Source organism: Pan paniscus, chromosome 13 (assembly GCF_029289425.2).
Source record: "Pan paniscus chromosome 13, NHGRI_mPanPan1-v2.0_pri, whole genome shotgun sequence".
Classification (NCBI taxonomy): domain Eukaryota; kingdom Metazoa; phylum Chordata; class Mammalia; order Primates; family Hominidae; genus Pan; species Pan paniscus.
The window spans coordinates 133,001,504-133,024,474 of NC_073262.2; the positions used below are offsets into that span (position 1 = coordinate 133,001,504).

Genomic DNA, 22,971 nt, shown 5'->3' on the forward strand with positions numbered 1-22,971 from the left:
CAAATAAGGAAACTTCTGATTTTATATAGAGTTTTAGGAAACATAGTTCAGGCACTACAGACTTTCAGAAACAGGAGTGTATGAATAGTTTAGCATTTAGCCATCAACATGGGCTTTCTGGAGGGGGCTGCTGCTGATTGGCTGGCCTTCAGATGTGTAGAACTGCCACTGATAGGCTAGCTCTCAGAAATGGTTAGTGATATAAGTAATCAATGGCCAATTAGGACAAGCTGAAACAGTTACTTCTTACTACTTTCTTTTTGGTTGTTTGTTTTCTTGTTTTTGAGACTGAGTCTCTCTCTCTCTGTCACCCAGACTGGAGTGCAGTGGCACAATCTTGGCTCACTCACTGCAGCCTCTGCCTCCTGGGTTCAAGTGATTCTCCTGCCTCAGCCTCCCAAGTAGCTGGGATTACAGGCGCATGCCACCACGCCCAGCTAATTTTTGTATTTTTAGTAGAGACAGAGTTTCACCCTGTTGGCCAGGCTGGTCTTGAATTCCTGGCTTAGTGATTTGCCCACCTCAGCCTCCCAAAGTGCTGGGATTACAGGCATGAGCCACCGCACCCGGCCACTTCTTACTGTTTTCAAAGAACATTAGTATTTTCTGGAATGATAAGAGCTTTTTAATTTTTTCTGTTTTACTCTCAGGACTACAAGTAGAAAAATAAAAGTAAAGAAAAGGAGAAGGAGGTGCAAAACATGGGGAGAGCATGGCTGTTATGTGTCAGGCGTGATTATTGGAGTGGGTATATTTTTTTCCAGAGAGCACTTCACCTTGGCTCAGAATATTAGTGTGCGGCATCACAGCACTGGGAACTCTTCTCTGGTCACTGTCTAGAGGCCACCCAAGGAATGTGTGTGACCTCTAGAAGCTGAAAAGACAAGGAAATAGGTTGTCCTCTCCAGACCCCAGAAAGGAATAAAGGCCTACTAACATAATGACTTTAGGCAGTGAGACCCGCGTCACACTTCTCACTGACATAACTGGAAGATAATAAAATACAAAAATAAAAATAAAATAACTTTTTTGTTTCTCATTAGTATCTGGTGAACTAGAAAATTACCAAATGACCAAAGAAGGAGAATCAGAAGAGCTTGCTTCTAGCTTGCTATGATGTGATGTACCAAGTAATTATGACTTAAAAATATTAAAAACAGAAACAGTTCTGATAATGAAAAAAAGACAAAAGAGGACAAAAAGGGAGACTTAAAGGAAGAGTCAAATATAGGGAGGAGAAGTGAAAGAAGATTTCGGAGGAAAAAGTAGAGAAGAGAGCAGCAACCAGGGTGCAGAAAAGAGAGTTATTGGGGCAAATTAAAAGTTCATAAATCACAGTTTTGCCCCAGGAGCAGAGCGACCAGCATGTGAAAATGAGAAGTGTTCCTATGTCATGTGTTTCTCAGGAGAGGTGCCAGAAAGCCCAGAAGCAAGGAAGGAAAGTGACCAAGCATGTGGCAAAATGGGTAAGGCTGCCTGAGGGCTGTGGGATGGGGTGGCTCCGTGGGCCCCACAGATCCTGGGAAGAGTGGAGGCAGGTGCTCCAGTCCGCCCAGAATCCTGTTCTGTGCATTTGCCTCACCCAAGCCTTTGGGGAACTGCAGAGAGGCAAGAGATCATTATAAAGTTTTACTTATCAAGATGGGCTCTGTTGATTATGTATGGGTGACGTCATAGAATGGTGCTCTTTAAAGTGGCAGTTATCCTGTTTATTGCATTAATATGCTAAGTCACACTCAATATTCCATGGAACCCAAGATAACCCAGTGAACTTCTGCTAGTAGATAATAGTGTCATTTTGCTACACCCTAGAAAGGCCTCACCCAAAAGACAACTAGTCCTGGTATTAATTGTCAGGGGGGAAGACTGCAGCTCTACTCTTAGCCCAACATGTATTTTTGATAGAAGACCCAGGGCCCATCCTAGACTCCTAGTTCTCAGTTCGGTGTGTTTTTGGTTCCTCTAGAAGAAGGAGAGAAATGAGTATCCAAACATCTTTATAAACTCAAGCCTTCTGTAGTATACATTGTCCTAAAATCTATAACTTTTATTTATTAATTTCTGTTTCCTCACCACCACTTGTTATTTTCTAGATACTGTGGATATTGCAAACAACTCCACTTTGGGAAAACCCAAGAGGAAAAGAAGTAAGAATAAATAAGAATTTATTTGCTTTTGATGTTACAAATACGTTGTTAATGCCAGAGTTTTAATTTTGTCATTGTTACTATTTCTGTTATTATTTGTAATACTGTGGTAGACAGAAGGATGACCTCCCTAAGATGTCTACCTCCTAATCCCTGGACCTGTAATCTGCTATCTTACATGGCAAACGGGACTTTACAGATACAATTAAGTTAGAGACCTTGAAATGGGGAGATGATCCTGGGTTATGGGGTGGGCCCAATCTAATCTTGTAGGCTTTAAAGAGTGGAGAACTTTTCCTGGCTGTGGAGAAAGGAAGATGTGACTATGGAAGAATTGTCAGAAATATGTAATGTTGCAGGCTTTGAAGATGGAAGAGGGAACCAAGGAATGTGGGTGACCTCTAGAAGCTGAAAAAACAAGGAAATAGTTTGTCCTTTCCGGCCCCCAGAAAGGAATGAAGGCCTACACCTTGACTTTAGGCAGTAAGACCCGTGTCACACTTCTCACTGACATAACTGGAAGACAATATATTTGTGTTGTTTTAAACCACTAAATTTGTGGTAATTTGTTATGGCAGCAATTAAGAGTAATATAGATTTTAGTACTTGGCAGTGGCATGTGGCTATCACATATTCCTGAAAGTGTTGGGGTGTCTTTGAGATTGCGCAGTGGAAAGAGGTTGGAAGAATTTTAAATAGTGGATAGGAAAATCCCAGATGAAAAAATGGAAATTAAGTCAATTAATAACCCTACAATGGCCTGTAAGTGCTCAAGTTAAAGAAAGAGTCACATGTACTCACTTTAAATAAAAATCTAGAAATGATGAAGTTTAGTGAGGAAGCTATGTCAAAAGTTGACATAGGCTGAAAACTAGGCCTTTTGCAGAAAATAATTGGCCAAGTTATGAATCAAAGGAAAAGTTCTTGAAGGAAATTAAAAGTGCTACTCCAGTGAACACTTTAATGATAAAGCAGAACAGTCTTATTGCTGATGTGGAGAAAGTTTGAGTGGTCTGGATGAAAGATCAAATCAGCCACAACATTCCCTTAAGCCAAAGCCTAATCCAGAGTAAGGTCTTAACTCTCTTCACTTCTCTGAAGGCTGTGAGATGTAGAAAGCTTCATAAGAAAAGTCTGAAGGTAACAGCGGTTGGTTCATGAGGTTGAAGGAAAGAAGCTGTTTCATAACATTAAAGGGCAAGGTGAAGCAGCAAATGCTGATGTAGAAGCTACAGCAGGTTGTCCAGAAGCTCTAGCTAAGGTCATTGATAGAGTTGGCAACACTAAACAACAGATTTACAGTGTAGACTAAACAGCCTTCCATTGAAAGAAGATTCTATCTAGAACTGTCATAGCTAGAGAGGAAAAGTCAATGCCTGGATTCAAAGCTCCACAGGACAGGATGAGTCTCTTGTTAGAGGCTAATGGAGCAGGTGACTTTCTCTTGAAGGCAATGCTCATTTACCATTCTGAAAGTCCTAGGGCCCTTAAGAATTATTCTAAATCTACTCTGCCTGTGCTCTATAATTGGAATAAAGCCCAGATGAGAGCATATCTGTTTACAGCATGGTTTACTGAATATTTTAAACCCACCATTGAGACATATTCCTCAGAAAAAAAGACTCTTTTCAAAATATCACTGTTCATTGACAGTGCACGTAGTCATACAGGAGCTCTGATGGAGGTGTACAAGGTGACTAATGCTATTTCCATGCCTGCTAACACAACATCCATTCAGCAAGCCCATGAGTCAAAGAGTAATTTCAACTAGCGAGTCTTAATATTTAAGAAATACATGTTGTAATGCTATAGCTGTCTTTATACGTAGTGATTCCTCTGATGAATCTGGGCAAAGTCAATTGGAAACCTTCTGGAAAGGAGTCACCATTTCACATTGCGATTAAGAACATTCATGATTCATGAGAGGAGGTCAAAATATCAACATTAGCAGGAATTTGGAAGAAGTTGATTACAACCTTTATTGATGACTTTGATGGGTTTGAGACTTCAGTGGAGGAAGTCACTGTAGATGTGATGGAAATATCAAGAAAACTAGAATTAGAAGTGGAGGTTGCAGTGGTTCCCACCTGTAATCCCAGCACTTTGGGAGGCCAAGGCGGGCAGATCACCTGACATCAGGAATTCAAGACCAGCCTGGCCAATATGGTGAAACCCTGTCTCTACTAAAAATACAAAAATTAGCTGGGCCTGGTGGCTTGTGCTTGTAGTCCCAGTTAGTTAGGAGGCTGAGGCAGGAGAATCGCTTGAACCCGGGAGGCAGAGGTTGCACTGAGCAGAGGTTGCACCACTGCACTCCAGCCTGGGCAATAGAGTAAGACTATATCTCAAAAAAAAAAAAAAGATGTGGAGCCTGATGATGTGACTGAATCGCTGTGATCTCATGATAAAACTGAGTGGATAAGGAGTTGTTTATTATGGATGATTAAAGAAAGTGGTTTCTTGAGATGGAATCTGCTCCTGCGAAAGATGCTGTGAACATTGTTGAAATGACAACAAAGGATCTAGAATATATTAGTTGATAAAGCAGCAACAGGTTTTGAGAGAATCTACTGTGGTAAAATGCTATCAATAGCTTTACATGTTACAGAGAAATCTTTCGTGAAGTCCATCAACACAGCAAACTTCTTTACTGTCTTATTTTAAGAAATTGTCACAGCCACCTCAACATTTATCAACCACCACCATGTTCAGTCAGCAGCCATCCACACCCAGGCAAGACCCTTTACCAGCAAAGAAATTATGATTTTCTGAAGGGTCAAATGATTGTGAGCATTTTTTGAGCTATAAAGTATTTTTAATTAAGGTATGCCCATTGATTTTTTAAGACATAATGCTATTGCATACTTAACAGACTACAGTATAGTGTAAACATAATTTTCATATGCACTGGGAAACCAAAAAAATTATGTCTTGCTTTATTGCAATATTCACTTCATTGCAGTGTTCTGAAACCAAACGTGCAATATTTCTAAGATATACCTATATGTTTTATCCCAAAGATGTCTGAAATTTTTATCTGATCAAATCTGTCAGTCTTTTCGTTTATGGTTTCCAGGTTTTGTGTGCAATTTACAAATATATTATCCTCCTCATAATTTGAAAACATTTTTACTTGCTTATAGAATATTTGAAATACTTTTTAATGTTTAAATCTATAACACACATAGAATTCATTTATTGGTGTATGATGTGAGATGATAATTAAGAGATATAACCCCAATAATTTTTTCTTCTTGATTTGAAACATGATTTTATATATATTTTCCAATATACACAGATCTGTGTCTTATCACATTTCTTTATCCATTCATCTGTTGATGGAGACTTAGGTTGTTTCTATGTCTTAACTACTGTGAATTATGCTGCAATGAACATGGGGGTGCAGATATCTCTTTGGTTTCATTTCCTTTGGATACATACCCCCAAATTAGATTTCTGAATGGCATGTTTTTCTATTTTTAATTTTTTGAGAAACTTGCATACTCTTTTCCGTAATGGCTGTACCAATTTACATTCCCACTTACAGCATACAGGGGTTCCTTTTTCCACACCCTCACCTATACTTGTTATCTCTTGCCTTTTTGATAATAGCTTTCCTAATAGGTGTGAGGTGATATTTCATTATAGTTTTGAGTTACATTTCTCTCATGGATGGTTAGTGATATTGAGTGCTTTTTAATAACCCATTGGCTATTTATGTGTCTTCTTTGGGAAAAAGTTTATTCAGATCCTTTGCCCATTTTTAAATTAGGTTATGACATGATTTTGTTTTGTTTTTTGCTATTGAGTTATGTGAGTTCCTTATATATTCTGGGCAATAACCCTTATCAAATACATGGTTTGCAAATATTTTCTCCTATTCCGTAGGTTGCCTTTTCATTTTTAAAATTATTTCCTTTGCTGTACAAATCTTTTAGTTTGATGCAGTTCCACTTGCTTATTTCTGCTTTTGTTGCCTGTGTTTCTGGTGTCTTATCTAAAAAATAATTGCCCAGACCAAAATCGAGGAGTTTTTCCCTGTTTTCTTCTTTGAATTTTATGGTTTCATGTTTGACATTTAAGCCTTTAATCTATTTGGAGTTAATTGTTGTATATGATGCAAGCCAAATATCTAATTTCATTATTTTGCTTGTGGATATTCAGTTTTCTTAGCACCATTTATTGAAGAGGCTATCCTTTCTCCATTATTTATTCTTGGCACCCTTGTCAAGATTAAGTGCCCCTTCTTGACATTTGTATTTATCACACTGCTGGAAGTCCTAGTCAGAGCAATTAGGCAAGAAAAAAAAGTCATCCAAATTGGAAAGAAGTTAAAATGTCTCTGTTTCCAGGTGACATTATCTTCTACGTAGAAAACCCTATAGACTCCACCAAAAAACTGTTGGAACTAATAAATGAATTCAGTAAAGTTGCAAGATTTAAAGATCAGTTGTGTTTCTACACACTAACAATGAACTATCCAAAAAGAAATTAAGAAAATAATCCCGTTTACAATAGCAACAAAAAGAATAAAATGGGAACAAATTTAACCAGAGGTGAAATATTTGCACACTGACAACGATGACACTGATGAAAGAAATTGAAAAAGATGCAAATAAATGGAAAGACATATCCTGTTCATAAACTGGAAGATTATTGCTAAAATGTTCATACCATCCAAAGTGATCTGGATAGTCAATGAAATCTCTATCAAAATTTCAATGACGTTTTTCACAGAAATAGGAAAAAGGAATCCTAAAATTTGTATAGAACCATAAAGACCCAAATACTAAAAGTAATCTTGAAAAAAAGGAACAAACCTGGAGGCATCACACCGTATGATTTTAAACTATATTACAAAGCAAGAGTAATCAAAACAGTGCTGGCATAAAAACACACATAAACCAATGGAATAGAATAGGGAACCCAGAAATAAACTCATGAATGTATGTTCAAGTAATCTTTGATAAGGGCACCAACAATAGGATTTTCTTTATGTAAAAGTTCCACATTTTCATTTTTCTTATCTGCTTTATAGAGCTATATATAAAACAAATTCATCACCTTAAGGTATAACTGAATTTGTTTTAACAAATGTGTGCAGTTATATAAATACCTCCACTATCATGATATGTATCATTTCCATCACCCCAAAGTCCACTTGTGTTCTTCTCAGCTGTCTCTGATTCTTGACAACAGCTGATCTGTTTTCTGTTCGTTTGTCTTTTAAGAAATGAGGCCTCACTACGTTGTCCAGGATGGCCTCAAACTCCTGAGCTCAAGTGATCCTCATGCCTCAGATTCCAGAGTAAATGGGAATACAGGCATGTACAACTCACCAACCCAGGTTGTTTTTTTTAAATGCTGATCTGTTTACATCACTCTAGTTTTGCCGTTTCTGGAGTTTCATATAAATGAATTCATACAGTATTGAATTTACTTATGTTTAGCCCCTGTCAATTAACATAATGCTTTTGAGATACATCCATGTTATTGTGTGTGTTCATAGTTACTCTATTTTTCATCGCTGAGAAGTATTTCTTTATATGAATACATTACAGATAGTTTATTCACCTGTTGATAGGCATTGAGGTGTTTCCAGTTTCAGCTATTACAAATAAAGCTGACAGGAACATCTGAACACAAATCTTTGGGTTGGGCATGTTTTATTTTGGGGAGTGAATGCCCAGGAGTGGTGCTATTGGGTCATATGAACATACATGTATGTTCAGTATTTTACGACTCTGCCAAAATGTTTTTCAAAATGATTATGCCCTCTTGCATTCCCACCAGTAATGTGTGAAGCTTCTCATTGCTCCACATACTCACCAATACTTGATAGTGTTAGTAAAACTTTAATTTTTTTATAAAGTCTACATTTACCATTTTTTCCTTTATAATCTGTGATTTTGAGGTCCTATTTAAGGAATCTTTTCCTAACTCAAGAACCTATGTTTTCTTCAAGTTTTTGGTGTTAGCGCTTATTGAGATCTATAACCCATTTTGAGTTAGTTTTTGCATATAGTTTGAGCTAAAGATTGATTTCTTTTCTTTTTTTGCATGTGGATACTCAATCATTCCATCATAATTTGTTGAAAAAAGTATCCTTTCTGCATTGAATTAGTTACTTTGACGTCCTTGTTGAAAGTCAGTTGGCCATATATGTTTAGGTCTATTACTTGACTTTTTTTCTGTTCCATTTATCTGTATGTCTATTCTTATGCCAATACACCATCTTGATTACTACAGTTTTACAAATCCTGAAATCAGGTAGTGTAAGACCTCCAGTTTTGTTTTTCAGAATTGTTTTGGCTATTTCAGACCCGTGCATTTTGAAGATTCTTCTATCTTGCAGCTCAGCTACTGTCAAGATTACATCATTGTCCAAGGTGCCTGCTAAGCTCCAGCCACAATGTCCATGTTCTAGGCAGTCAGAAGGAGAAAGGGTGAAGAGCAAAATTATCTTCCCCAGAGGCCTATTACTTTTGCGAGAAGTTTTCTCCAGAACTCCCCTCCTCCCACAATATTCTGCTCTCATCTTAGTGGTCAGATCTTAAACTGGTGGCCATGTCAGGTGTAAGAGAGGTTATGAACTGTGGTTTTTCTCTGGAAATATCGATGTCTGCAGTCTTGGAGGTATTCTGTTAGTTGATCAGGAGTGGAAAGTAGATATGTGGAAAACAATATGAATTGACTTCGCCAATTATTTAAAATGTGTTGAATGTTCCTTTGCATCCTAATGTGTGGTCATTATTTGTAAATGTTCTATGCCACTTGAGAATAATGTACATTTGAACTATTTGTTAGGCTCTGGCTTCACTCCATGCATATCTTTATAAAGCAAAACTTTGTTGTTTAAATATGGGTTCATAGTAATTTATTTCCTCCATCAAATTTGTATAGAAACTTCTTAAATTCTCACACAAGGTTGTATATTTGCCAATTCCTCCTTATTTTGTTCATTTTCTTTAAATATGTTGAGACCATTAATGACTTTATAACTTCTTAGTGGATTTCTTTTCTTTTATCATTATACAGCATTCTGCTTTATCCATATTGGTGCTTTTGCCTTAAAATCTCTTTTACCAAGTGCTAATGTTGTTATACAAACTTTTTTTTCATATTTTTCACTCAATTTATGTTAGGCCATCTTGTGCAGCTTTGTTTTATGTCTCTTGTAACAGCACTTAGCTTTTGCAATTTTATCTGATAATCTTAGCTTTTTAATGAATTTTTATTTGTTTTCATTTATTATGATTCCAGATGTATATGGACCTGTATCTTCTGTGGTAGTGTTGACCATTCTTAATTTGTGTTTTTTTGTGTGTCTCTTTCCTGATTTCTGATGGATTGATATAAAATTCTATATTCTCCCTTTTCCCCCTGCTGGTTTGGAAATTAAAGACAAAATTTCCGTAATCTTATTAATCATGCCCCAAACCCCAGAGATGACAAGGATCTTGTAATGGTTTCACTACAAATTGAATAACCCATCTCTACCATTTGGCTATTATTATTTAATATTTAATTTTTAACTATAAATTTTGAAACTATTATTTTTACAGTTGAGATTTACTTAAATCAATTTTTTAAATCATTTTATATACTCACCATTGTTCTTTTTCTTTGGTTTCACTTTTTGTCTAGCTGAAGTGAATTCTTTAGTTTTTCTAGTGAGTGATCTCTAAGTGGTAAATTCTCTAAGTGCTGTATGTACAAATTTGTCTTTCTTTTGATAGAAATTTTTAGCTAGGTTAAAAATTTTAGGTTGATATTTATTTATTCTCAGTGTAGTAAAGTGATTACTACATTGTCTTCTGGAATCTATGGTATGGCTAATAAAAATCATTCTTTTATTGTAACTATAACTTTTTGGTAAATATTCTGTCCTTTCTCTCTAAAAGCTTTTTTCCCCAATTTTTAATCATGAAAATTTCAAGCATGCAGAAGACTTGGGAGAATTATATACTAAACATCAATATACTTTCACACAGATTCACAATTAACATTGTATCATTCCTGCTTTATCGCTTTTCTATCTGTATTAGCCCATTTTTACACTGCTGATAAAAACATACCCAAGACTGGGTAATTTATAAGGAAAAAGAATACAGGTTTAATTAACTCACAGTACCATGTGACTGGGGAGGCTTCACAATCATGGCAGAAGGTGAAAGGCACGTCTTACATGGCAGCAGGCAAAGACAGAGTGAAAAACAAGTGAAAGGGGTTTCCTTTATAAAACCATCAGATCTCATGAGACTTGTTCACTACCATGAGAACAGTACAGGGGAAACTGCCCCCCTGATTCAATTTTATCTCCCACTGGGTCCCTCCCACATGAAAATAAGGGAGCTACAATTCAGGACGAGATTTGAGTAGGGACACAGACAAACCATGTCACTATCCATATATACATTTTTTTATCCACTCAATAACTCATGGTCAAGTTTGAAACATTTCAGGGTTGCAGACATCAGTACCCTTCCCCCTCAAATACTTCTGCATGCATTCTTTTTTTAAGATAAAATTTACAATGAAATGCACAAGTATTAAGAGTACCATTGGATGAGTTCTTACAACCACACTTTTCTGCACCATCGAAATCTTTATCAAGATACAGAACATGATCATCACCCTGGAAAGGTTCCTTATGTCCTTTCTGGTATATCTCCACCCACTACCTATCAGGGCAATCACTACTCTTTGTTTTTCCATGATAACTTAATTTGGGTTTTTTAAAAACTTTATATAAATAAGGTTTTACAGCGTGTTCTCTTTATTGTGAGATTTATTTCACTCAGCATGTTTTTGAGATTCATTCATATCATTGGATGTATCAGTAATTTGTTCGTTTTCATTGCTAGTGTCCATTGTCTGAATATACTGAATTTTGTTTATAATTCTCCTGATGAACGTCACCTCAAGTATTTTCAGTTTTTTGCTATTAGGAAAACTCTCCTCAGCACATTCTTGTAGAAGTCTTCCTGTTTTCTCATATCTCTTATCTAAATACCTAGGAGCAAAATTGCTGGGATATAGAGTAGACGCATCAGTTCTTTCCCCTCAAGACCCATGAAAAGGATGGTGCAGAGCAAGCCCAGGTGGATGGTGCACTCACAGGTGTGTGCTGCAGTGGAGGAATGCTTCACTGAGGAAACCCATGGGGTTTGCTAGCTAGGTGACTGCTAGCAAACGTGCCCAAACCTTACCTCCGAGGGAGATATTATCTTTTTAGCTGGAACGTAAGCAACTCACCTCTGGGGATATTAAGCAAATCTCTCCTGGGGACATCTCCTCTGGAAAATTTCTAAGGAGGGAGATGTTCTCCACTTTATACTGGTCAGGGAATAAATTTGCCCTATAATCTGGAGGCTACATGATCTCTAGCTTCCAAGGCTGCTTGCTATTCTGACATCCTTGAAGTAATACCCTGATACCGTGAGTACAGAAATGCCATGGAGAATAGCTTCTCAACAAATTCTTCCCACATTTTTGCTTCTGGCAAATTTCCTCATGAAGACACTACCCCATCAGCCACTCTGATTAATTTGACCCATGGGTCCAGATACATTTGATTTGTTAAATGTTGTAGGAACAAATTGCAAATGTAGGTGCAGTGGCTCACTCATGTTATCTCAGCACTTTGGGAGACCAAGGCAGAAGGATCACTTGAGGCCAGGAGTCCAAAAACAAGCAAAACAACCAAAACAAGCCTGGGCAAGATAGTGGGACCCTGTCTCTCTACACACACACACACACATACACACACACACACATACACACACACACACACACATTTCATAAACCGTGAATGCTTTAGGTCTTTAGGTCCCTTATGACCAGCTGACCACCTCTAAGGTACAAGTCACTTTACATGAGGGAAGCAAGTTAATGCCTGGCTTTCATACAATAAGCACAATCCCCAGAGCACACAAGGTGCTCGAAGAAGGGAAGTGTTTACAATTGTTGAGCTTCCCTGAGTGGGATGTACATTTGTCAGGGGGAAGGTGAACAGTGCCTCCTACATGGCTCCTGGCTGGCTGTAAGCCTTGGGGTTCCCAGTTCTGTTCGTTGTGTCCAGTCCTTGATTTGTTTGTGTGTGTGGCTGGGGAGAGGTGGGCATGTGAGGGGACTGCTTGAGGACAGTCTGTCCAATCTATCCTCTTTGTCCATGACACCAACCAGGTAACAGTCACCCCCCCACCCACCCCAACAAATGACTGAGAACAGGGGTAGGGACAATGTTTAGAGGGTTCTATGTGGGACCTCAGAAGCTGGGCCCAGCCCCTGCCGTCTCATGCCTGGTGCGGAGAGGCTGACTCAGCATTCTCAGAGGTGGGAGCACTGGAGCAGGGTGTTTTCCTTCTGGACAAAGGATCCAGGGTAGTTCTGAGAGACAGATATCACCAATGCTCCTGCTTCCTCCATACCTCCTAGGGTTGGAGGTGTTCCTGCCTTAGATCTCTGGATTTTTGCTCTTGCTTCACTGCTGCAAAATCTGTCTGTACCATTCTGGTGGCTGTACCTTCATCTTTTTCTCCTAATTGTCTCTTTTCTCACTTAGATCTTCCATCCACAAAATTAGATACAAGTAGAGCAAAAGCATTTTCATTAGCTGTGTCTGGAGTGAAATCTGAATCCCCTGGGCACTCAGAAGGCTGTGCCTACCAGGCTGATAGGGGAAAGAATGAGGCATCATCCCTAGGAATGACCAGGGTCACAACAGAATCCTGAATTTTCAAGATAGGTCTACAGAACACTTGCAGTCGCCACCACTTTTGTCCTGGTCACTATCCGGGAAGGAGATGATCCCTTTCTGGGGACTGCTCCCTTCAATGAGCCTACTGCCCTCCCATAGTGTGCGGACAGGAGGAGATGAGGGACGTCAGAAAATCAGTGCATTGTGGAGTCACTTTTCTGATAAAGGGCACTTCAGACTGCAAATGGTCCAGATGGCCAGATTCAGGACACTGATGAGTTTCTGGGGTCACCATAGCATCCCTGGAGTCAGCTGCTCTGCAGCCTGAAGGAGGGCTGACAGTGTGGAGGCACTCCTATTACTTAATGAAATTATATAGAAATTCTATAATGATTATGTAATTGCATGAAAACTCTCCATATCAGAGTTCAGAATATCTCCCAATTTCCAATACAGAATATTATCCATAACACCATCAACCTCAAGGAGGATGCCCTCTCATTGCACATTTGAATTTACACAACAAACACTTGAAAAAGCAACATGCAACAGCAGTTATCATTCACTCTAAGGTGCCAGCAAGAGTTAATTTTCCATTAAAAAATGTTGTTTCAAAGGAAGGTCATCTCTTATAGTCTCTCCCAAGCCCATGGCCCAAGGCTCATGCAGAATTAAAATAGAACTCTATACTCAACTTCCACACTACTACACTGAACATAAAGAATTTTGCCCATTCCTGTGGACCAAAGTATGAAAAAATCTTGTATACTACTAGCATATAAAGCTCAAATAATTATATTTATTCCTCTGTATAATTAACTTTATTCTCTTTGGTTTGAAGGAAAAAAGAAGGGGCATGGCTGGAGCAGAATGGGAACGAGAAGGCAGAAAAACAGCCAACAAAATGGTAAGCAGGCAAAGTGAAGTAGTTACAGCTTTTGAGTTTATTAAGGCACTGTCCATTGTATTCTGGAAGGCCTGCAGTTCACGAGGGCCAGGAGAGTTCTGTACTTCCTGTATCCGTTAGAATGTAGACCAACAGGCTGTGACAAAGAGGCCTGAGAATGCAATGGCTTCAACAAAATGGTTTCTAATGCATATAATAGTCCAGAGGCCCACAGTTAATAGGGAGGTCTTATCATCCTCAGTATGACTTTCTTCAGTAGCTCAAGAAATTTTTATTAATTTGGAAAAATGTTCTTAAGAGGGTTAAATGAAGAAAGCAAGGTGTATGTGTATGTGTGTGCAACTGTAAAATATATATATACATATATATAACCATATTTTATGTGAAATATTTATACTTGTGAAAGTATTTTTTTATGTATCAATCCTTACATAGATATATGCAATCATTTATCTGTGTGTATGAAGAGATATAAAGCTATAGAAAAATCAATGGCAGTTCATTTATAAAGATATATGCAGTGGTTACATTTAGTCAGTATAATAGAGGTGATGTTTATATTTTTATTTGTGGTATTTAAGTATATGTGTTGTATTAAAATTTTAAAAATCTTCAACTTTTATAATGAAAAAGTGGTCTTTAAAAGGCAACATATGCAAAAAGAAAAGCCTAGGAGAATATTTGTTAACAAATCACCATCTGGAGATAGCCATCCTCATCTGTGGCTATCTCTAGATGATGATGTTTTAGACCATTTTATTTTCTGAATTTTCCATAATTATATATGTTATTTATTTTAGTCATGGTCTAAGGATTTCCTTTCTCCTAGTCAATGAAGGCTGCCTTATTTTCCAAATGATGCTCAGTTTTGAATCAGTGGATCTGTATAGCAAGATTTTAGAGTCCTATTGAAAATTGTTTCTTTTCACCAATCATCTATCTTCTGCTCTTCTGTTCTTGCCAGTTTAAGTGTCTGCCCAGCTTGTGGATGTACATTTTTGTTTGGAAAGAAAAACAAGTGGTTGCATTTATTTTAAGAATGGGTGTTTTTGGCAGGGCATGGTGGCTCATGCCTGTAATCCCAACACTTTGGGAGGCTGAGGCGGATGGATCACTTGAGGTTGGAGTTCGAGAACAGCCTGGTCAACATGGTGAAACCCTGTCTCTACTTAAAATACAAAATTTCGCTGGATGTGGTGGCGGGCGCCTATAATCCCAGCTACTCGGGAGGCTGAGGCAGGAGAATCACTTGAACCCAAAAGGCAGAGGTTGCAGCAAGTCAAAATTGTGCCACTGCACTCCAGTCTGGGAGGCAGAGAAACACTCTGTCTTTAAAAAACAAAACAAACAAACAAAAAACAAGAATGGGTGTTTTCAAATTAAAAAATTATTTGGACTGAGTCATTATAACATTTTCATTTAAGTCTGTGTGTATTATCCTAACACATTCTAAGAGACTTCAATGTACGGTTAAATTCTGTGTGTAATTTAGAAGTCAACACTCCCCAAAGCAGAAAATGCTCTGGACACCTGCTCGAGGGGATCCAGAATGAAACCCAGGACTCCCTCACTTGCGTTTGGTCCAGCCTGTGAGCTGTTGTTCTGCCCAGTTCTATTAATACATTTTCCCTTGCCTATCCCCAGATAACAGCAAAGCCGATGGCCAGCTGGTCTCGAGTGAAAAGAAGGCGAACATGAATCTGAAAGACCTTTCCAAGATTAGGGGTAAGATAAAGTTGGTACCACTTTTCATTTGCCCTGCAGGTCAATGCACATGGTGAGGTTTTGAGGAGCCTAGAAGCTTTATTGTTTACTAGTCAAACTTAGTCAATTTCAGAGCAGTGAAATCTAAAAAACAGCAAACCCATTAGAAGCCAGAGTTGTAAGTTGATTGTATTCATATCATAGATCTTATCTGTCCAGGTTCTAAAGTTGTTTTCCTCTGTGTTTTATCTGATTTTCCTGGGAATTCCTTTGCCTTAAATCATTGGCTAATTAAAATGGCTGGACCTGGTAAATTGTAAGCAGAATACAGGTTTATTTTCCCACTGCCCTTTGAAGTCCTCCTCCTAGATAAGTTATTTCTTGTCCTGAGCAAGCCCTATCGCTTTCCTGTTCCCTTTTCACAACAATAAGAGTCTCATTTCAGTAATTGAGAGTCTTTCTGACCAAGTATTAAAACTCCAATGTCCTCCCCAGTTTAAAGCACCTTCCCTCCTTCAGCCTGGGCAAGCCTTAGTCTGGAACACATATAGTTGGGGGTGACATGGCCAGTGTCTTCTCTTATTCTGTCTTGGCCCTACCCCCACTCCATAGCTGTTGGCTTGGTCCCATCCAGGATTGGGGAGGTGAGAGAAAGGGGTGAGATCAGAGTGTGGAAGTGTCTTGCCTGACAGGTGCAGCCGTGAAATGACATTGCAAGTGGTTGATGCACAATCACTAGCTCTTTCTTCCATGAGATGCTTTCATCAAGTCCACTGCAAGGGAAGGGGAGGGGTCAGGCATCACAGCTTGACTTATTTTGAAAGAAATAGAGCTTTACTTCTACAACCTGGATGTGAGTGAAGGGCTGAACCTGGCATAATCAGTTCCACCAACTCTTTCTATGGTCCCATAGGTGGACTGGTGCATTGTCCTAGGATGCGGGTGCTTGGAACTTGGGTAATCAACTCAACCTACTTGCTTGGGACTTTCTCAATTTTGCCAGTGAAACTCTCATGTCCTGGGCACCCCCTTAGTCCTGGACAGACCAGGACAATTGGTCATTCTACTTGGTACTTATTGGATTGTTCCTAACCGTTGGGACTTGAAGTGAAATTTTGAGAAAACAGGAGGAAATTGAAAACTCTGTCACACTTCTTTCTAGAGGTTAATACCAACAATAACAATTATTTTAAAACAACTTTAAATTATATTCTGACCACCATAGTATTTATTAAGGTTTGTGATAGGGTTTCAGTATTGTTAAATGGGTATTACAGCCTGAGGCACAATAATATTTGAATCCTGCCTTGCTCAGCCACTCGATTCTGAGAGTAAAACACAGTAGTGCTGTATTATGAATTTGCTGGATTTAAGCTCCAGATTGTTCTGTACCAAAACCTCCATAGACTAGAGTAGACTTCATGGTGTTTCTTTTTTCTCCCTAAAAATATGAGGCCTAAACAGATTTAATGAAAGCTAAATCCGACATACCCACTAGTCCCAGAAAAGATGTAACCAGACAGAAACAGCTAGAGAGAAAGGAAGAAATAACTCTGTATTAGCTGGACTGTTCAAGGTTGTGGCCAGAGCTCTAGTGCCAAGCCTGGCTGGAATATAGGAGGGAAAAGAGCAGCAAGGATATGACATCTGGATCTATTCTCACTGTACGGTGAGTGCGGACCCTCAGGAGAGGAGGGAGGGGTGAAGCAGTGAAGAGGAGAGACCTGGAGATGTCCTGGACTTCCAGAGTCCACTTGGCATCTTGCGTGGGAGAGGAGGGGAGGAGAGCTTCTCAGAGAGCCACACCTGTGTGGCTGATGTTCTATTGCCTGGAAACCTCATCTTCCAGAGGCAGGCAGCAAGATGGAGCAAAAAGATTAATATGCCTCATGGAGAACCACAGTTCCACCTCTTTAGTAGTTTTTCTTAGCCATTGGCTGTTACTATACAAGCCTCCTACCTCCCTATACAAGTTTATTAAACTCTTCTAAAGCTCTTATTTGAGTGCCTGTTATCTTGGTTAAATATTAACAGGATGACAACTTGCAAATTTGAAACTTGTTTGATCTTGGGATAAGATGTCTGTAATTATCAATATTGGTTCCTTGGGCCATTTGGGTCTTAAATGGGTAAAAACCTGGTCAGTAACTGTGTAGTCTAAAGACCAGAAAGTGGAATTATATTACCAAGCCATAGGTCTACTTTGGGTCCGATTGGTCCTTTCTACTTTGCTGGCCTAATATGCTCATAATATGCTTAGAGTTTAGAGCACTTAGGAATAAGTAGGTTGGAAAATATTTTTCCATGGGGCCTACATGACCCTGACCAGAATCCCTAGATGGTGGTCATTGGATGGTGGACATCCAGCACAAGAAGGAAGGAACATTTTGCTTTCCTGCTTTGGAAAATAAAACACATTTGAACAATAGTAAACATTGAGATGCCCACTCACAGCCAATTAACATGCAGTTGGGAGAACATCGTCGGCTGCAGTGTCTGCCATGTCAATCCTTAATTACTATTTGGAATGAAGGCTGTGGAAGTCTCAATTCTACCCATTCCTCATGGTTAACCTTCTTCTGATTAGTTTCTTAGATCCTAATATTTATTTTTTCCAAAGCCATGTGAACGAAGCCCTGGTCACATTTACTATTACTTTCAGCACAAGGGTACAAATATCTTCCCCCAATGTGATATGTGCAGCATACATCTCACCTATGGAGCACCTAATAGGGTTTCCCTTAACTCACAGAACTGCCATTTATTTGTGTCTCTGCTAAGAGAAACCCAAACACCTTCACTTAATTTTGTAGTTTTGTCTCAATTTTCTCTGAATATTTTAGTCTCTGTAATGACAGTAATCATCATTTTGATCTTGCAAAGATTAAATAAATTAGTGGATGTGTAAGTGTTTAACATATATTATATGCCATATATATTTCAAATATATATTTGAAATGAAATATGAAATGAAACTTCAAAATATGAAATGAACCTTCAAAATATGGAATGAAGTATTTATACTGTTGCTTGAGTTATATGTGAAATACTGATTTCAATTAGTTTTTTTTCTAATGTAAGAATAGGAAAATGAAATATAAAGTGAACCTAATATTAGCTATCTAATTCTTCGTACCTTAAAGGCTAGGGTTTAAATCTTTTTATTTATATATTAAACAGGCTTTTGGAAAGTTACATTTAAATGGAATTTTTGAAAAGCAGCAATATATGTAACACAGCTGCTCATTTGTGACTGTGATTATATTATTCTACTTTCTCAGGGAGAAAGAGAGGCAAACCTGGAACCCGCTTTACTCAGAGTGACAGAGCTCCACAGAAAAGAGTCCGATCAAGAGGTAAAAAAGGAAAGAGGAATGCACTTTCAATAACTAAACATCTAATTTCCTGTGCTTTATGCTGTATTTTCAGTAATAAACCTATTTCTTTAATTGTTTTATGAAGCTATACTAACTATTGAAAAACGTATCTTATTAAGTCATTTTCCAAAATGTATCAAGGAAAGAAGGAAGGAAGTTGGTGATGGATCTACAACCAGACCCCGGGGCCCCAGGGGTCACTAAAGTGCTACTTCCACTGAAATGATAAATTTCAAGGCTGAAGATAGTCCATTGCTGTATAAAGGGTATAACCCATAAGTGATTTAGCTGACCTTCCTCTGGCTACACAGAAAGCCACATGTTGCACACTAAGGTTGAACCAGAGTTGTGGTTAGAGATCTGTGTCCTAAGGCTTTTTGGCTTTTTAAAAAATCTTTGACTGTGTGATCTTGTGCTGACCACTTGGCCTTCTTTGCCTTGGTTTCCTCATCTGAGAAGCTAGAGGGTGAATTAGGCCAACCACCCTTCTTATTAGTCCATCCCAGTCTAAATAGTGTGCCGTTTTCAAAACCAGTCTCAGGACCGAGGACCGCTTCCCCTGCCCATCATGGCCTCTACACCTCTGTTTGGAAGGGCAGGATTAGCTGCTCATCCTCCTGGAGTTTTTCTTTGAAAAACTTTCACACCTACTTCTGTAGTATCCGGTTCTCAGTTCCCCACCCCCTGCTTGGTACAATTTTCAGATTATTCTAGAGCTCCCTGAGCTCCTTTCTCAGCTGTGGAGAAAGCTGATAGGAGGGGAAAATGGAGCAAAGCAGAGAATAAAAGTAGAAGGCAGGCGCTGTCTCCATTAGGTTATCTCATCATTAGCCTCTCCCTCCTTGACCAGTCAGTGCCCAAATGGGAGACTGATTATGGTCTCTGGCTTCATCTCTGGCTACCTAACTGCAGCAAAACAGAATAGCTGGAGAGCGCCCATCAAACCAATGACAACAACTGTATGTTTCATTGTCATATAAGAATCAGTGGAGCTTACTACATTGGAAGTTAAAACAGTTTTACTGAAGTCTAATTTCTCTGATAAAGCATTCAATTTTCTGTGAAATTTGAAAGGTGAAATTGGGACACACATTCTGTAGTTACAGATCAAAAATGCCACTTGGAAGAAAGACTTTGAAACTCTAGAGATTTATGGAATAGAATTTCCTAAGTACTCTTTGTGCCTTTATAGGATTTACCTCAGTGGGAAGGGGGGATGTGCCTTTGCAAAGTGAGACAGAATGAAGAAATCCTCTCTTTCAGCTTCAAGAAAGCACAAAGATGAAACTGTGGATTTTCAGGCTCCTTTACTTCCAGTGACCTGTGGTGGGGTGAAGGGAATTTTACATAAGGAGAAATTGGAACAAGGTGGGTTTCATAGTCTTCTTTAATTTGCAGCTCCTATCTGAAGGCATCACAAGAAGTGGTGAAATTATTTGTGTGAATTACACATCATTCAAGGAGTTTTGGGCCCAGTTTGGCTTGAGGGAAGGAGGAAGGGATCCCTAAGATGACATTTTAAGACTTTAAGAAATCACACCCATTAGACGCTGACTCGCACATGGAGTGTCCAGGGGGTACCCAAAGAACAAAAGAGAAGGCAGGAACGTCAATTCACAGATGGAAAATGTCAGGTATTTTACTTTGAATCAGACAGAAAAGGGAAGAGGCCCTCAACCTCAAGCTTCATATTCTCTCTCCCTTCTGGAGTGCTGTCACCAAGGCAGGGTACTTGGCTTAGGGTGATGATCACAGGTTTTAACATTAAGAAGCCTGAGTTCCAGCCTTGGCTGTGCCAGGAATGACTGTTCCATTCTGAGTAGAGAAGGGGACCTTTCTGAATGTGAAATCTCTCATCCAAGAGAGGGAACAATAATTAAAAACCTACCTCATGATGTAGCTGTGAGAATTAATTTACATATTAATGTAAAATATTTTACGATTGAAAATTATAAAACTGTCAAAAACGTCTATCAGAATGGACTTCATCTCAGACCTCTCTTAACTTGGCTCTTTGAGCACCAATTAATATAAACGTTTTCATTGTGACTTTTTTTAACAGCTTAACTGAAATACAGTTCACGTACCATGTAACTCACCACTTAGAGTATACCAATCAATGATTTTTTTTGTATTTTCACAGGATTGTACAGCCATTATTACCACCTAATGTTAGAACAATTTGTCCTTCACTAAAGAAAACCCCATGTCAATTAGTAGTCAATGCCCATTCCCACCTCACCCCAATGCCCAGCCCTAAGCAGCTGCTAATATATTTTCTGCTCTATAAATTTGCTTATTCTAGGCATTTTCTGCAAATGGAATCCTATCATACATCCCCTTTCATGACTGGCTGCTTTTAATGAGCATGATGTTTTCAAAGTTCATTCATATTGAATGTACTGGTACTTCATTTCTTTTCTTGATAAATCATATATTTCATTGTATAGATATACCACATTTTGTTTATCCATTCATCAACTTGGGTTATTTTCACTCTTTGGCTGTTATAAATAATGCTATTTTGAACATTTATGTAACAAATTTGGTGTGAACATATTTCAGCTCTTTGGAGTATATATTCAAGAAAGGAATTGCTGAGTCAAATGGTAATTCTATTCTTAACTTATTGAGGAAACACCAAAGTGTTTTCCACAGTAGCTGCACTATTCTATATTCCCACCAGAAATGTATGAAGGCTCCCATTTCTCTACACACTCACCAACACTTGTTATTGTTTGTCTTTTTTATTATGATCATCCTAGTGGGTGTGATGTGGTATCTCATTGTGGTTTTGCTTTCATTTCCCTAATGGCTGATGGGGTTGACTATCTTTTATATATAACTTAATTTTTCTATTAGGTAACATTTCACAATTATTTTTTAATATCAGCTGCCCATGATTGCACAGATGAGAAAATCTCTGTTCAATAATGCCCTAAAACTGAATGAAAAATGTTGTAATAGAAGGTGCACATGTTGCCAGTGTGGCCTCCTGAGCCACAGGGCACCTATCTCAGACTGTACCCCTAAGTAAGGATTCTGCCTCCACATTGCCTCCAGAGCCATCTGCAGACTCAGGCCTGGTCTCTACCCCTAGAATTCAACAGCAAGTTGGAGTCCTCTCATCTTTCAGAATCACTTGCTTTTCCTTCTGTAAGTGCTTTTGAAATGCTTAAAAGGTTGCTCTTGATGATAACCACCACTCTCCTCATGGATGAAGGTCAAAGAAATGTGCACCCCCACCAGGAAATATCCTTAGAGGGGACTTTCAGGCTGGATTTGGGGCCTCTGAAGTCTGAGAGGGAAGGCCAGACCCTCCTGCTATTGATCTTCATCACAAATTGGGTGGCTCTAGATCCAATGTGGTGAGTGGCCACAGTCAGCGCTGGGAACAAAGAGGGCTCAGGATCAAGTTACCCTGGTCTTACAGGAACCTTGGCGAAGTGTATACAGACTGAGGATGGAAAATGGTTCACCCCCATGGAATTTGAAATCAAAGGAGGCTACGCAAGATCAAAGAACTGGAGGCTGAGTGTGCGCTGTGGCGAGTGGCCCCTACGACGGCTGATGGAGGTATTCCAATGACAAGAGGCCAGACCTGTGCCCATTCTTCTTGTTCCCTAATAATGAGGAGACTGTTTATTCACCAAATATTTGTTAGGTTATAGCTAAAGCCTTGATACCAGTGAGTTTATCCTCTCACTCAGGAGAGAGGGACCCCATATCCATAACCACACTACAGTGCAACACACTGATGTTGTACCAGGGGCTCCGTCAGGGTAGACTCAGCAGCTTGGAGGAGGAAAGGGTCATTCTGACTAGGGTGCATGTGGACAATTTTGTGCACTGAGAAAAAGAAGAGAGTCGATAGTCAAGCAGGGCAAGAAGACACTTCAGAGAAAGAATGACCTGAAAACCAGAATGGCATGAAAACAAGAACCATAGTAAAAATATTAACAGCTCTGTGGATTTAGGTAGATGGGTTGTGTACAATAAGGCACAATTCAGCAACTGGGGTTGTCTGTGGAGCACTTTAATGCCAGGCTAAGTAATTCAAATCTGTAATTGAGATAGCAACAATCAGTGAAATCTTCTGAGATTGGAAATGACATTTAAAACAGTATTTTAGAC

The 22,971-nt window shown here is 38.9% G+C and overlaps 1 protein-coding gene across 8 annotated transcripts in view; it reads left to right on the top strand.

The window, feature by feature from the left end:
- The window catches only part of SP140L (SP140 nuclear body protein like), an 83,044-nt gene that overhangs the window by 49,122 nt on the left and 10,951 nt on the right, over nt 1-22,971 (top strand). For 4 of the 8 annotated variants that reach the window (XM_063595602.1, XM_003821853.5, XM_057301531.2 and 1 more), the window contains 7 exons: nt 1,407-1,466; nt 2,094-2,147; nt 13,691-13,756; nt 15,401-15,481; nt 18,742-18,816; nt 20,101-20,205; nt 22,271-22,413. In XM_063595602.1, the coding sequence (XP_063451672.1) occupies nt 1,407-1,466; nt 2,094-2,147; nt 13,691-13,756; nt 15,401-15,481; nt 18,742-18,816; nt 20,101-20,205; nt 22,271-22,413 (584 nt within the window). Of the gene's footprint in view, nt 1-1,349; nt 1,467-2,093; nt 2,148-13,690; nt 13,757-15,400; nt 15,482-18,741; nt 18,817-20,100; nt 20,206-22,270; nt 22,414-22,971 lie in introns of all 8 variants that reach the window. The other 4 variants (XM_055109196.2, XM_057301532.2, XM_063595603.1 and 1 more) reach the window with 3 other exon arrangements.